Source organism: Aptenodytes forsteri, unplaced genomic scaffold (genome assembly GCF_000699145.1).
Source record: "Aptenodytes forsteri isolate BGI_AS27 unplaced genomic scaffold, ASM69914v1 Scaffold237, whole genome shotgun sequence".
Classification (NCBI taxonomy): Eukaryota; Metazoa; Chordata; class Aves; order Sphenisciformes; family Spheniscidae; genus Aptenodytes; species Aptenodytes forsteri.
The window spans coordinates 2,418,283-2,435,581 of NW_008794451.1; the positions used below are offsets into that span (position 1 = coordinate 2,418,283).

Below are 17,299 nucleotides of genomic sequence, written 5' to 3' on the forward strand. Positions count from 1 at the left end.
ATATTATGGACTGGGTGAAAATGACAATGAACTGTAGTTAATAACATGTCATCAGAAAAAAATTTAACTGAAGAAATGAATCTTAAAAAATTGTAACATGGAATTCGAGTTTACAAAGCTAAATGTCCTTGGAACCGTTAAGAATTTGTATGTTTTGGCTTGCAGAAACATCACTATAGAAGAACCTGCCACATTCATACTTGTGTAATAATCAACAGCGTAAATTCTTGGCTCCGATCAAAGGAAGAGAGATTTGAGAAATGAACACATATGGTGATAATTTGTGTCCCCAACTTCACATTTGAGCTTACACCCATTTTAAATAACATTTCCAAGATTCTGCATATAAAAATGTGGTTAACTATGTCTCAATTTGACTAGACATATGCATATATTAATATTGTATTTAGAACAAAAACCACTTATACACAATAGTATGCAGAAAGAACATGAAAAATACATTTGCTTAGATTAACTAGACATCTCCAGAGATCACAACGTACAATTTTAAAGGGAAACACTCAAGTAGTTCAAGAACAATCATCGCTATTTTCTTTAAACTGACAACAGAGAAGCTGACCAAATTCAGAAATCTTATTCCACACGGTAGTTTCATCTATAACTGCAGGTATAACTTGTATTACTGCCTAACATCACAGGAAGTGGAACTCCTCTATCTTCTCAAGTGTCATAATGCTTCAGACAGAACAAAAAGGGAGTGAACCTCCAGAATTACTTTGTGTGTGATGATGTGGAAGTAAACGAAACAGGCCTTCACCTTGCCCCTTTTAAGCAACAATGCTGATCAAAAACAGCATCTGAGAATTCAATTACAAAATTCAGCCAAGAGTCCAGTAATTTGGCACCTCCGAAATCTAATTTTTCCCAATTATAAAATAAGAACAAATTAAACAGTCATATAATTAAAATGAAATTTGTTAATCTACAATGTATATTGCAATATGTTTGTCCTGATTCACATCCCCGTAACTCAGTAACGGCCTATAATAACCTTCACAATCCTTGGGGTACCACAATATGTTAGTTGAGACCTGAGCTACACAAAACCTAAGATTTTCCTTTAAGTTAGTTCAAAAAAATGAAATTATACTTGCTTTTTTTCAGAACAAAGTATGTTGCAGACAAAGACAAGACAAGCTCTCTAGACAGGTGGGGTTTTTTTTTTCCCCTCTGTAGACATTTGAGGATTCCTCAGTGGTTTCAATTTTTCTTATACTTTTTCTTAGTATCAAGAACCGCCTATCAAAGAAGAATAGCAAGGAATGACTTGCAACCTAAAATACAGCATTTGGGCAGGATTCTCTCAAGTTATCATTTCTGGAATTGCTCAGCGACCATAATCTGCAATAACTGCCTAGAGTAAGAATATAGTGAGTTCACTCAAACAGTTCCTCATATGCTGTACATGCATCACTTGTCATCTCCTAGAAGACTCAGAACAGCTGTTGCACCTGGGAAAGTCTCATCACTAAGTTGTGACAGTATATAAAAAAAAAGTTTATCAAAATGCAAGGGTATAGACAAAATGAATATGAATTTCTGCCAGGACACGGACTCTAATTTGTGAAAACTGTTATGAAAAAGTCACTCAAGTTTTCATCCTTGGGTTTAAGTCTGTAAGAGTAAGATCCATCAACAATCTCAACAGAACGTTCACAGCCCACACTGAAACCAAGACAGAAAAAAAATACCACCATACATCACTAGCATTATCTCCCTCGTTAAACTTGTTTTTTCTTGGTCTCCCATCCAAGTACTAAGAGAGCCGTACAACTACCAAGAGGTGACCACTCACCATACGATCTACTAAACAAGGGCATAATAAACCTCAGTTATAAAGTTCATTATTAAGAGATTCTCAACACACTATTTTTCAGATTGTATTTCATTACAAAAGGAAAAAACAATGATAAACCAGAAATGTCTATCAGAGATATTAGTATCTATCTCACAGGCCACATGCTGCCAGCATTAAAATTCACTAGAACCATAGTCCATCCCCAAGATCTTCTCTCTCAGAACTTCTCACGAGCAAGCTGCAGGATGGCTAACTCTTCTGGAGATGAAAATTTTGCTTGATCTCAATCTCCCCTGGGGCCTCATGACTGTTTTACATTGTTAAAAACAGTGAGTGTCCTCAAGAGCAATGATGACTGAAATCAAGTTGTTACCACAAGACAGTTCACTACTAACAATCAATTCTCCCCCAAGGAATACACAGGCAAGAATATCGAAGAGTAGCTTCATGAACTGGTCTACTGGCAGAAAAACAGTCACCCTCTCGTGTGTGTGTTGCCCAGACCCTTGTTGGCAGCAGGCAGGAAGTGCATGCATGCACTGTACAACAGGTGTGCAGCAAGACCTGTGCTTCCCAAAACTGTCATACTTACTGCACATGGACAGTCAGTCCAGTCATCTGACAGAAGGGGTACTTGACATAACTCCTTCCTTTTTGAAAGACACTTTGAGAAAAATCAATAGTTTTACCCAAGACAGTAAAATGCTGAACAAAGATTTCCTATTTTTAGTCAAATCCTGAAGTAATAATGTGGTGTCTCATCTTGCTAGCTGTGGAATGAACCTTTAAATATAATTAAGCAAAATGACATTTTTTTCATACTATTTAAGGAAAAGATCTGGACAGATTCGTGCAAATAGAACACATTTCCATTTTTAAACAGACAACTGAAAACAAATCAAAACTGGGCTGTGAACTGGTGCTGTGCATGCTTCAAACTTTCCTTTGCTTCCTGAAGTTGTTCTACACCAGCTTTGGAAAAGTGGTATAAGAAACCAAAAAGGAAACAAGCAGCCTAGACAGAGAACATCCATACCCTCAGTTGTGAACCTCATTACTGCATTTATGAGGAAGGATTCCTCAACTCTGTATCTGGTGACAATCTAGTTTGCCAATGATGAGATGATCAAAGACACCACAGGAGAGAAGCTGCTATCAATTTCAGTCTGATAAGGGCTAGGCAGCAGCTTCAGCTGAATCCCCAAAGGAATTCAAGACAGCAAAGATTACGGTGAAGGCCCAGTTCACAGAAGTGTCTTATTTTAAACCTTGTTCTTCAAGCACCGTGCGCACTTTTTGGTAAAAATCAGTCCTACTTTCTTGTGAAGAATGTGCTTCTCTGCCATTTCATTGCTGCTACTCTTCTTGTACAATCCCTGAGGGGAAATTCCTACTGGACCTAAAAGATGTTTCACTTGGCACCAACAGAAAGTAAACTGGAGAGGTAAGACAAAGGGTGGTTGGGTTACAGTCTCACCCAAAGGTACAAGACCAGCTACGGAAAGGGTGTGCTTTAAGGACAGGAAGATCTGCTGCTTTCTCAGGTTCTACTCAATGATTTAAATCAGATTTCTTAACACAATGTAGTGTAGCTCTTGCCAATTCAACATGAGAAATTAATTAGTAGCAGAGGCTTGAAGTTGGTTGCACACACACACACACAAAAATGTAGATATGGATAATGCACTTTGCAACAAAAATGCTGACAGTCAGTGGCAAAATATTACTATGGTTTTGTCTTGAATCTTAAATTTTAAGTTTTAAACCTTTTTAGTTCAAAGATTTGAAGTGTGGATGGGAAGAGAGGGAGGGAAGAAGGCAAAAACAAGCAAGGAAATAAGCGCACACCCGAAGATAATTTTCTGGTTTGGACTGGTAAAGAAAAACTTGTCTGCCGTGAAAAGAACTAGTGATCTAATTCACTCTGTAAATGAAAAATGGTCATTAATCACAACATTACATACTTGCCCATCATCTGATACGGTGATTTTAAGTAACCGTTAAGATTCTTTTAGAAAGAGAAAGAAAAAATCCTTACCTCAGTTGTTTTGCATAGTTTTGCTCAATTTCTATCCTTTCTTTTACAAATTTTGCGTATTTCTCCAAGAAGTCAATGCCCCACTGCGTATGCTTGTCCAAGTTATCAAACTGATCCTTTGAAAACAAAAGGAAACAAAAATACCCAGAATTAGTTATGAATCACAGCAGTACCAGAAACGACATGTAATTTATTTATGAGTTGTGCTGTGAGGGAACGCTTGCTACTTGGATAGAAGTTATTCAAGTTATAAATCAGTGATGGGTGTATATACATACACCAGCCATATACCAGAACAGTAAGCTGTATGTGCAGGCACAGATCTACCTCTTTATGTAAGAACAGCTCTAATACTTGCATTTTAAGTTGTATGCAGTCTTTGATCACTTTCACAATGCAGTATGTCTTTTTTTCCCCTAAAAATCCTTTAATTCAAAAGTGGATCTTTTCCACCAAGATAACAAAGACATAACCAAAGATCAGTATTAGGTAAATAAGAGACTGTTCAACAAGAGATGTGTCTGGCAGTTTTAAAACACAAGTAGTTGTAATTTCATTGGATACAAAAAATTACTTCCACTCTTATGACTACCCACTGAAAAGAAAAACAATATAAATTATAGCTGCATGACGAAGTTGGGTGTAGTCTGCAGATGAAAAACATTTATTAAAGCAAATCTGTATACACAGTTCATGATCAGCTCTAGCTGGAGATTCCAAAGAAAGCAAACCTGTCCTTAGCCGTTAAGAAAGTTATAGCAAAGCAAAGGCACAAAACAAAGAAGAGAAAGTCAAAAATAAACCACGCTTCCAAAAAAAGTTGGGGGATTTTTAATACATTAAATCACCTTCAAAACAATCTTTCACTGTATTCTGTACTGATCAATAGATGGAGGATACACTAATTAGGACAAGTTGAAAATTCAAAAAACAAGTGGAAATATGGAGGTTAGGAATTAGGCAGGAACGAATAAAGGTACAAAATACAGCCTAGCAAATATTTTTAGTCCAGCACATATTTGTATTTTATGCTAAAAAATCTGCCACAGTGGAAAAATCAAGGATTTTCAGCTTACAACAGCATTTACAGTCATTTTTTCTTAACAGTTACTCAGTAATCCAAAAAGACAAGCAACTGCAGCATCAAAGTTTGTGTCCTGTATATGCCAAATCCAAATACACTTCACAGTAAATTTAAAAAATAAAAAGTAGAAAAAGAAAAAAAAGCTAAAGAAAGCACTTAAAGGCAAAGTTTATTTAACTTATACAAAAAACTGAGGGGTGTTTATCAGAAGCTGCGTCTTGCAGATTCAGTAACTTGCCTGAACCTAATGAATTATGTTGACCTTTAGTATTAGCAATTTAAGTTCAATTTCAACATGCAGTAGGATTATCTGAAGTTAAATCAAAAAATGCCATAAAATACTGCAAGGCTTAAGACTCAAGGAAAATGTATTCACTAAAAGAGATACCAAGACAACACAACTATATACAACCAACAAGAATAATAAAAAAGAACATAAACGGGATTAAGGTTGCTCTCAAATCTTGCCTTGCGGTTCTTAGTACCCTACACCATGGACTAACAACCATGGTGGCTGTTAGTGCCTTGAACACTTCAATCCAATGGCATGTGAGTACTAACAACCAGAAGCACCCATGCTGTACCACTACCAGCCACGTGCTCCTGCCTCCGCATCACTCTCTCCACCAAAAACACAACCACTTTCCTTGATCTGTTTCACCAGAGAACCATATAAACAGCCAAGAGACAGCGAGGGACTAAAGACAAGATTTTAATATATTTGGGAAACCACGGCCTGTATCTCATACTGTTCTGATGCGCCCACTTTACACCAACTGGACATTTCCACACTAAATACCTTTTGTCAAATAAAGTGACACTTCTGCTATTGTTTTGAGAAAAGTTGCATATGCATTGTTTGTGTGTGGGAAGAGGGAGACGGTTACCATACTGTAGTGTCAAACCACTGTTGCATATAGGCATAAAAATACGTCATCAATCTCAAGAAGCCTTTCTTTCTTATATTCCACTCATTTTTGTAATTACTCTGACAACATTAACCTGGCATCCCAAAGACGTTTCCAAACGGTGCTTTTGGCATGGAGCCAACATCCAATACCATTAAGAAGAACTGACTTCCTTCAGTGCACAGCAGAACAAAGCCTCTGCTGTCCTACTTAGGCTCTTTAGTCCACAAAGCTCTCATTTGCTGCTAAGGTTTCATTAGCATTACGGAACACCACATTACTTATGTTTCTGAACATGTAACCAGAGAGGATGGCTTTCCAAATATTTTGTTCAAACAAAAAAGGACTCTACTGGTCAAAATTAATTCTCTGCTACTAATACGAAACTGGAATGGAAAAAAGTGAGTACATTTGACATGCTATTCTCCCCTCACATTTACTAGAAGTATTTCACCACTGATCGAGTGCCAAAAACTTTTCCTTTCCTCAATTCCTCTTCTTCATCTGATTCTAGAAACAATATGCTCTTGTGCAAAGACAGCTTTGTAGGATTATCCCATAGCCACTCAAGGGAAGAAAAAATTTGTTCCCTCCCTATATGAGGAACATGCATAGAACATACACAGAACAACCTGAATGGAGTAAATCCCATGTAAGAAAAAAAATTAAAACCCATTAGCTATCCTCACCACTCTGCGGACCTTTACATTAGTCCAGCTCCTCCACCATTATTGACATCTATGAAACTACTCATGGATGCATTAATGATCTCCTAGATAAGGAATGGAAATCCTAATTTAGTGGGCCATTAGTCCACATTTACTGGAATTAAAAAAAGAAGTAGTAGTACATTCCCATGCCTTTGAAGAGTGAGACAGCTTCACGTCAGTTTGTTCACTGCCATTTTTTGGTCAGCAATTGTATCACACACTATCTTAGAATGAAGCATACAGTATGAAGGATAAAAAACTAATACTTTCAAGAAGGACCAAAGCGTTTTTTGAAAACTGGCTTATGAATGACCAAAGTTGGATGGTCAAAAAAAAAAAATCTACAGATTATTCGTAGATTTGTATTCAAAATAAAAACACTATAATAAACTCTCACATAAATATTGATTCCTCGGATTAAATTGGACATACTGACGATGTCTCTTAAGTTCTCTATGTCATGTGTGTACTGTAGAACAGAGCTTTCAATTAACAGATAAAGAAAATATATTAAGCAAACACATCAGCTTCACAATTTTTCAAATTCTCTATAAACAATAAACCAGTGAATGAAAGTCCGCAGTCACAAAAATCACCTTACACTGCCCAATAATGACACTGAGATAAATGAGCAAAAGATAAAGGCAACATCAATGAATACGCAGAAAGGAATGGCCTTTTCAGAAAGGCTTCTGAAAAGAGTCATAAATTTACTCATGGTCCTTTCAACGTCTCTCCAGAAGCATCCATGTTTGAGCTCTGGGCCTCAATTAAGCAAAATGTTTCCTTTTCATTCAGGAACACAAACAGAAAATCTTCCACACTGCTACAAAGGAAATCAAATTAATGCACCGAGATACAAGCCAAGCCAAGCGATACCTTGAATGGAGGAAAAAAGTGCAAAAATCAGGCAATACTGTACAGAGGAGAAAATGGACCAAAGAGTTGCAATAAAATTTAAACCTGGAATTTCAAAATAAATGTATCAGTGTATTAATTTGGCTGGCTCCTTTACAAGAAATGTGAAAACTGCATTAACTAAAGATCAGCAAAAGGCAGTAAAAAAAAAAGAGCACATTCTACAATATCTGGCTATCTACTACCTTGATAGCAAAGTATGTTCTCAACGATATTCCAAGGCAAATATACATTGCTGTTTGTCTAGTAACTCCCCACACCCCTTAGCAGCTGAGCAGGCAATTTGTGTAAAAAAACTTTATTAAAACTGCAGCTGACTATTATTAAACTGACTAACGTCAGCTAATGGATGGTGGCCCTAAGTAGAAACTGCCCACTCAAAAGCTGGAATGTAGTCCAAAGTTTCTACATTATGAACAAATAAATTTGACACTTTACAAAAAGTTTGCAGTAGGACAATATAGACCATTCCCAAAGAAATGTTACCTCCCTAAATTCTACTTCCAGATCATTTACTGGAACCACAGATCAATGTTATGAATACTTATCAGGTTTTTGCAGATACCAGGAAGCTTTACAATAATAACAGCTGAAGCATCAAAGCAAGGAGCCAAGCTGAATCAAATCTGCACCAAAGACAAAACACCCTTTCCTGGGTTAAACTCAAGATTTGCTCTCCCCCTTACAGACACCTGTTTTTTCCCCAAACAAGCCTCAAGAACCAATAAAAAGAAAAACATGGAGGATCTCTTCAGAGGGATGAGCATGGAGGGAATGCTACAGCACATAAATACCAAACCTTTAGTCTCCCTAAAGCTATCAGTAGCTAGTTCAGACACTGCTTTATATGGGAGTTTTCAGCAAAAGGCATTACACCAGACTGAGATTTTAAAAGGGTTAATTTTCCCAGCTTTCATCAACTTTAGAAAGCATTTCTACTTGCATTAAAAGCTAGGATTGTGGTATCAAATTCTGTAAAAAAAAAAAGTCTGTTTTACTAAATGATTCCTTTACAATAAACTTGTTTATTGCATCAACATCGAATTGCTGATTAGTCTCCATTTCATTGACCTCCGTTTTGATGATCTCCAGACAACACAGTTGAAAGCCTTAAGAATCATATTAAACACAGAACTACATCAACTTACAAGTTTAAGCGATCTCAATTGATTACTATAATTAAATCTGCAATACCTTTAAAATATATTATTTAATAAAACTTTTCTTTGAAATCATGACACTTCGCATTAACTATGCTACCACCATTTTATTCTCTTTTGACTCAATTGTACATCATTATTTCCATACTTTTACCTGACCACAGTTTTAGTCTGTAGTTACCCAAGTGATCTTATTTGCGGTTTTGAAGCACTGGCACAAGATTCCACCCCCCCACCCCACCCCCAATTCTTTGTTCTCCAGGCTGCACAGCGTGGCCAGTCTAAACTTCCGATTCAGTGAGTGGGAGATTAAAAGCTCAATCCCATATTTTGCTCTCTAAATTCTTAACACTTCTGCAGTCCAGTATAAAGAAATACATACTATGTGCTAACGAGATACCACGAAGGTGTTCAGAGCACGGAAAAGAAGGAATCAGGTCTTGTTCAGGGGAAAACCCTGAAACATTTGGCACCAAAAAAGCCCCACTGCATTTGTGGATAGAAATGTTGTATTTTATTATCACTTTAGGAAAAGCAACAAATTACTTAACCACACAACTGCAAGTCCACAGTAATCCAACTGAGAAAATGTGGCTGATTATATAACTCAACATTGATCACAGTAGTTCTTGTTTACTCAATTAAAGCCCATGAGGGTTTCTCAAATGAACCTGAATTATGGATAAATTTAAATGATAGGTTAAATTTTGCATAATGTCCTTCCTTCCTGCATCAGCAGTACTGCAGAAGACAAAAAGACCCAACTCTATTCAAGAAGTTAAATACTTTAAGTTACAAAACATAATAAAAAGCAACTACTTCACATATTAAGATTTTTATCAAACTCTTCTCCTGAAGTATCTGAAGTGTTTCTATGAAAAATTATGCAGCTTGCTTTATTCTTTTTTCCTTTTTTAAAAAATAAAGATCAAGGCCTTGAATTAAGTTCAAACAATTCAACATTTTACATGAATGAGACAACTGCAGGTAAACTTACTTATTTTTAAAATAACTTGCAGTGTTTGTGCAAAGAACTACTTGATGTGCTTCATTAAAAATTATAGGAACCATAATCAGACATAAATATATTAATGCGAAGTTACCAGTATAGTATACCTATCCCTATTTGTCTTCAGGAAAAATTAATTATAAAATTGTATTTTAATTAGAGTACGTTACACTAATCTACTTCTGAGAAGCAGATTGAATGAAAACATTTCAGTTTTTCTGATCTTTGAAATCTCTTCAGTGCCTAGTTGTTTTTGTTTTCTACTTTTGTCTCTATGCATTCCTGCTTCCTCTTCTATCCCAGGATAATAGCTCTTCTATTTTACTGTCTGAACAAATTATCACTTCTCTCTCTTCCTGCCCGCTTGTTTTTATAATTACCAATTTGGTCTTCTGGTCTTTCTCTTTTTCTTGCAACTGCAACGTGCTTCTTCCTAACAGGCAGACAAGAACTGCTTCCAGCTAAAGAGCAGTTTATTTTTTTTAAACATCCTGTTAGTTTTACATCTAAAAACTAACAGAGAGCTGTTTCTATACCAAGAACAAAATAGAAAGTGTCTTGCTTTTCTGCTTTCTCCAAGTTCTGGATTGTAGCTTCCAGACTAACCTGCAAATTATACCTCATTCCTCTCTGAAAACAATCTATGTATTAAATTTAAGAGAGTGGAAAAAATGTGGCTGTGAGCAAACTTAAAGGCTAAGCATTTTACAGAAGATTAGTATCAATGAGAAGGTTCAGAGCAGCAACACCAAAAGCCATAGCTACGCTGGAAATAAAGTAGAGGCACTCAGAGATTAAGATGAAAAAAAAAGTTACAGGTGCATATACATAAACTAAACAGTACTTGGCATTTTAATTTCATATTAAAACAAAAGTTCAGTATACACTGTACAGGCAGGATAGTATGAAGAAAACCTACTAGTCTTTTGGAGACAAGAAAAGGAAAAATAATCCCCAAAAAGAACTTCTGAAAACAATTTGTTAGCTGACCTTCAGGACATGGAGCTGTTTTGCTTGCAAAAATTGACACACTCGTGTTAACACTAAACTGTATGTCGCAGCTTGAAAATATTTAAGTGAGAAACTCTCCTAGAAATGCAGACTTGAAGTGCTTAATATGCAAAAGGAAAACAATGGGAATTAAAAAACTACTTTTAGCTGGATGAAAGACTACTTTGCTCTAAGGAATAAAGAATTAATAAATTCATAGCATGAACGCAGTATGAAAAATCCATTTGCCTGTTAAACTTCTGTATATATTCTTAAAAAGCAGTACCACTGTCAACTTTTATTTTAAAGTCAATTTCTATGATGAGAGAAATGTTTGCATGATAAAGTGAGCAAACAACTCAAGAGTGGTACTGAACCCCCAGAGATCTAGCCATGCTGTAAGATAACGCATACAGCAAGTCAGGTTTCTGAAGTGAAGCTAAAAATGGAGAGCCACAATTGAGGAAGAGAAATACAAAGTCTATGCTTTTCTCTTTAAAGATCTCCTCAGACCAGCAGCAAAGGAACTGCTTTGGAAACTTTTGATGGCAAGTCAGGTCTGGCAGGAGGGGATGTCTTGTTTGGCAGCTAGCAACTTCACAGGTGTGACAAGACATTTATTTTCCAGGAAAGGGCAGGAATCTACTACAGAGAGAACAGGAGTAGAAACATTTGTGACTGCTTTTGGAATGAGCAGCCAGAACCACAACAGAATCAAGTTCTGCATCTGGAGGTCAGCAAATCAGCTGAAAGACATTAGAGACTGGCTTTAGAGATTACAGCTGTGCACTCCAGTTCACCCATGCCACTGAACCGATCAGTCAGACTATCAATTAGATTTTAACTGCACTAGTTTTCTACCAGCAGAGCAAATTGATTGAAACAGTTCACAGCTGGGGCACTGAAGACCAAGGTTAAGACAAGAGATGAAACGATCACACTGCCACAGAGGGCATCTCAACAACCACTCCTATTTGTCCAGCTTATGAATCGTGTCCAGAATTCTTCAATTAACAGATGGGCACCTTCATATGAACTAAAACAGTGTATTTACCTCACTGTACCAGGATGCAAACTTAAGAAAAACTCAATTCTTTGCAAGTTTACCTATGGGTCTGCTTTCTGTATCTCTCAGGGGACTCCCACTCTGTCTTCCCTTGGCAGGGTCACCACCTGCCTCGCTCTGCAGGGAGCACAGTTTCCTAAATGCACTGTCTCCTCCTCCGGAAATTCTACCAACACAGTGCGTAGTAGCCAGAACATGGTTACAGGCATCCTTTCTCTCTGCTACCCATCGCAGCCTCTTCACATTGTGCTTGTCAACCAACAACCAGGGTGGGTTAATGTTATCAGCTTAAATTTAACATCTTTACCTACAAGTTAGTAAGGAGGTAAGATACTCTGTCCCAAGGAAACAGAATGGACTTCCTTACCACCACCACTTGAGAAAAATACAAACACACACACATATAAAGCAGGCATCACTAACCATACACCCCTGCTTGTAGAATACAAGCATACATAAAATATATACCAGGAAATCCTACTGTAAAAACTGGATCAGAATCCCCTCACTCAGCTTTCAAATAGCCCCTTAATCTCATTAAACTTTTAACTGGGAGGAAATTTGTTTAAACAAACAACTTCTGATTTAAAAAATTAACCATTTTTTTGCATATACTCTTTATAAAAAGATCTTTAAAATACTCGAGTCTTATTTGCATTTGAACCAAGGCTTAATTCTGAAACAGTAATTCTCCATCTAGTTCTACTTTAAGCTTAATTTCTACTTTAACACACATCAGACCATTTTCAAACAGCTCTGTCCAAGACAACAGCAGATCACAAATCATATAAATATGTTTTCAAGCATTATTGGATTAAAATAGCTGCAACTTTAACAGAGAGACAGCACTACACTTGCCTTGTATATACAAAGGACATAATTACGTCCATTCCCCTAAACACCAAGAAATCTTATTTTCACCATAGCCAAGCCAGAAAGCAGACACTTCCTGAGTCTTCTGGGAGTGGCTGAATGCTGTTAATAAACAGACAGAAGCGTAAGTAGATTTTAGTCCTAGTTATGTCACTTGCAAAAGGAGCCAGGAAGACTTCAAGTTTAACCGTAAACGAAGTAAGTGTGATATGATGCATCACAGTAAAAAAATATTACTGTTTGTACAATGCCGAGAGATGCTGTTGCTCATTACAAGAAATCCCCGGAGAAAATCCCATCTTTACAGCAACACTGGAATAATACGTAGTATAAAGCAGTGGGGCTATACATCAATGAAGCAGCAGAATGCCAAATTTGCTGTATGACCAATAGCCATGCGAGGCCTCACGTGAAGCAGAAGTTCTGTACAAAAACAGCGCATTTACTGCATGACTAACATTAACCTGCAGAAAATCTGCAAGAACCAAGTATCTGGCTTGGAAAACAATGCTGCAAGATTTTTATTTTTGAAAAATTGTGTAAAGAATCAATCTTTTCTAACTGAAAAATGAAATATTACATGGTTTGACATTCAGTGTACAAGGTGAGTATTTTAGTGTATGACTAAGCAATCCATTGGTGAAACTACTGAAAACTTTAAAAACTTTTAAATGCCTCTCTACGAATTATAGATACTTCCACAATATTACTAAAAATGCATCCACAGGTGACCAAACGAGCAAGCAGCTCTGACGCCCTCCAGTTCTCGCATATGTGACTTAACAATCTATTTTTGCATTCCAAAGGATCTGTTTTCTAAAAACTTGTAGAAACAGGAAAGAGATCTGCCAACTTCTTCAGAGAAGGATTAAGTTCCTGCTCTGGCCAGCCTGGCATAGCATCTAACAAGCAGAGTATGCACTGCTTTTTTCCTCTCCTCTACGGGAGTGAACTTAGAACACTGTGCTCAAGAAAAGAAGGGAGTGGTATCAATGTTACAAAGCAAAATGGTTCCCTGAGAGTAGGAGGTTACTACCCTGGAGATATAATGACAAGGGGAGAGGTACAGAGGAGACAATAGGGGAAAGCTAAAGGTTTTGCAAATGGAATATTATTACAGAACACCTAGATGCCCTGTATCACAAATTCAGTTCCACCATCACAAAACCAAGTTCCACCAGCTTTGCTGCTCATTCTGCTGCAACGAGTCTGCATCCACTGCTTTGCAGGACACAGTCATTGTTTATCAAGTTACATCTCCATCCCTTACATGTACACGCATGCCTCTGTACAAGCTGTATTACAGTATGACCAGTTGCACTACTATGAAAACCAGCTTACATTGCACTATTTAATGAAAGTTTTACTGAATTGAAACGTGACGTAAACTATTAGTTTGCATATAACTTAGTCAGAGTCTATACTATAGACTACACTATAGTTCAGAACTGTAACAGTCATAGCTCTGAACTCGCCAAAAAGCCAAGATGACTGTGATAGCAAGTGATACAAATTTAAAACAAGGAAGTACTTTCTGCCAGCTGGGGGAGGCAAAAAAGAAGGGAAAGTATCAACTTCCCTGGCATCCAAATATCACTTCCTTGTATTTATCTGTTCAGCTATTAAGTAGACAGTTCTGAGGGTACCATTTTTAACGGACTTAAAAACCATGAAGTGTTTAACAAGTAGGGCACACAAATCCCATGCAGAAGAGTCAATTCAGTGTGTTTCACATCTAAAGACGCACATTCAAGCCTTAGCTCAGTGGAATAAGTAGAAAGAAAAAAACGTGTTTAGTATGGGTTGAATCATACTGTTTATCATTCTGACAATTAGGACAAACATAGTATAAAAATATCTATACAGAATCTAAGCACCGAGTATCACCAGCAGAACTTCACCGTTTCAACACACAGAGAGCAAGGTATATCCCTTATAACTTCCCTTGTATGTATTTAATAAAGGTGCATGTTACTTAGAATATTAAACCCAAGTCAATAGTTCGTTAAACAAAGTATCTTCCATGGCACTATTTCTAAACAGTAACTGGAGTAAACAATGAACTCATAAAATAAAACTTATAGCACAGGAATAAAACAAACATATCCTGGTGTTAACTTTTAGATCACTTCTCACAATAGGTGTAATTAAAATACCCAGGAAACCTACAAGAACTCGGTACTGAAATAATACATATTGGATCTTTTAGAAAACGTGCATCTTTTACCTTTAAACACAGACACAGAGATCCAGACAGAATCTCCTTATTTAGCATAGCTCTGATAAGCTGTTTCAACTACTCTCACTCTTCCTAATGTAAGTACACTGTAATACAGTGAATCCAACTGGAATATAAGAAGGTATTTCCTAGGGCTATTATCAGCTGCCATCAGATAGATTTAAGATGAAGGCATATACCTTCCATTTATTGCTACTGGTATTCAAAATATACAACTGTACTATACAGATTGTCAACAAATATTTGCTCTTCTAAATCACTTGGAGTAAGATACCCATACACAGGTATTCTGATCAGCTCTTCAATTTTACTGAACTGAATCATTAGCCTTTTGTTGTTTAGGAAAGGCTGCAAATATTAACAGAATTAATCACCTCTGTTCCGAGCACACTCACTTTGCATTAAATGGGAGCAGACACTGTTCAATACTTCAGAAGATCAGAGATCACTGGGGACTGGTTAGGTAAACAGTTACGAAACTGCAAGGCTCGTCTGTTAACTGATTCACCATATACTGTTTGTTTTTGTCACCTCAATAGACTAGGAGATTTTTCCGTAAAAAGTCCTACTCTAAGGTGAACTTCCCTTTTCAGCATCACCTGTGAATATTTTAGTGTTCAACAGAAAGAATATACAAGCCACATCTTTTCCCCTTCATGAATATCTTGCAAAGAACAGTAAATATTTTTCAAACTTGATTATAAAACCAGATCTATCTACTTAACAGGAAAGTAACATGGTGGTAAATTAGAGCCTTCCTATCTCTTTGGAACACTATTTCAGATAAAGATAAGACCGGGGGGGGGGGGGGGGGACCCACAGGGGGATTCGCAATGGAATCTACTGCACTCATTGTTTTTAAAGCAAAGTTCGTAGTAACATTAACATAACTGAATAAAGAATTTAGACTAAAACCAGATGTTACTACTGGCATCTTCAAAACAATGGAATTTTTCAAGGTTTTGTGATTCAGATAACATTAAAATGTAACACTTTTCTGCTGGGTGTCTGTTATCTCAGAGCTTTTAAGATACAAGCCTAGAAATATACAGTGAAGTCCTCTCAGACTTCACCATAGACTTCAGAATCATAACCTGTATTGTAAGAATAACATTAAAATTATTCATAAAACATTTTTTTCCTAGCAGAAATGTACTTTCTTTGCAAGATCAAATAATACAAACACATACTGTTCCCCTTCCAGGTTAACAAGGTATTTTTCCTTCCCAAATACCTTAAATTACAAGGGAAATGACCAGAGTGATGTAGTTTAACCACAAGCATATGCACTTCCATTAGAAAAGTTACATTTTTGAAACGGTAAAAAAACCCTATTAAAGCGTATTTGGACATTGAAGTTGCATATACAAAAGCTGAGTACAAACTTCAGTGTACTGAACACCCCCCCCACATTTTTAAACTGTCATAGCTATGTTTCTCATTCTTTCCAAAACATATACAAAGCCCAAACTCAAAACAGCTTAATTTCATACGTTTCTGTAATCCGGCATAGCAATTACATCAGTATTACAAAGACAATGGGCTCCATAAATATATTCTGCACCACTGCAGGAGTTCAATACTGAAAGCAAGCAAATCTATAGCATAATCAGTGCAAATATTTCTGAAGCAAGACAAATAGTACTCACATTCAGGACAGAAGCAAACATGGAATGACAGGGTCACATCTGGCAATACTGACACCAGACTGCATCCATTTTGTTTAGAAGAGCCAATTTCTTTTTTGAGAGCCAATCGAACAGCCAATGTAGAAATTAAAAGGTACTTCAGTAGGAACCTACCTTCCGTAGTTATTTCCTTCCTGACTAAATTAATAAAAATACAAGGGTATTCGCACTGAAATACAGTGGAGATCAGAAAGATATACAAAGTACTCATTTCACTAAGTCCTCAGGGAATTAAAATAGCAAAATATTAAACAGTAAGTAATAAATCTCAGTAAATAATCAATGTTCTAGGAACTGTCATAAAATGCTAAATAAATGCTGAGAAACAGCCTCAAATATTGAATAAAACATGAAATAATGACAAAACCACAAAACCATTTCTTTACACTGTATAAAACTGTTATGTCTTCTCTTATTACATTGACTATAAAACTGAAACCACCTAATTGCATATGGGAGTTCCAGCTTTGTTTTTAACATTATCAGCTTGATTAAAAGCCCACTGAAAATTGATGTTTCATATCTGGGGAGCCTTAACACTTTATATCCTAGCAAAAACACTGTCAAATCAGTGATTAAAGCATGCCTATTTGTAATAAAAAACACATCAGGATTTTGTGGTAGACAAAAATGCAAGAGAAGTGCCCTTTCCCCAAGTATCTCTTTTTTTATTTCATAAATCATTACATATCAATGTGTAAAACCATGCCTATCTTTTAAAAAGAAAATAAATAAAAACAAAATAAAATTTAATTTGTCATTTTCTTATGTGTGTAAGTACCTGAATTCAATGCATC

The 17,299-nt window shown here is 36.5% G+C and overlaps 1 protein-coding gene across 1 annotated transcript in view; it reads right to left on the reverse strand.

Moving 5' to 3' along the window:
* FNBP1L (formin binding protein 1 like) overlaps window positions 1-17,299 on the reverse strand; it is a 62,205-nt gene that overhangs the window by 25,747 nt on the left and 19,159 nt on the right. The window contains exon 3 of the mRNA XM_019474904.1: window positions 3,858-3,973. Within this exon, the coding sequence (XP_019330449.1) occupies window positions 3,858-3,973 (116 nt within the window). The remainder of the gene's footprint in view (window positions 1-3,857; window positions 3,974-17,299) is intronic.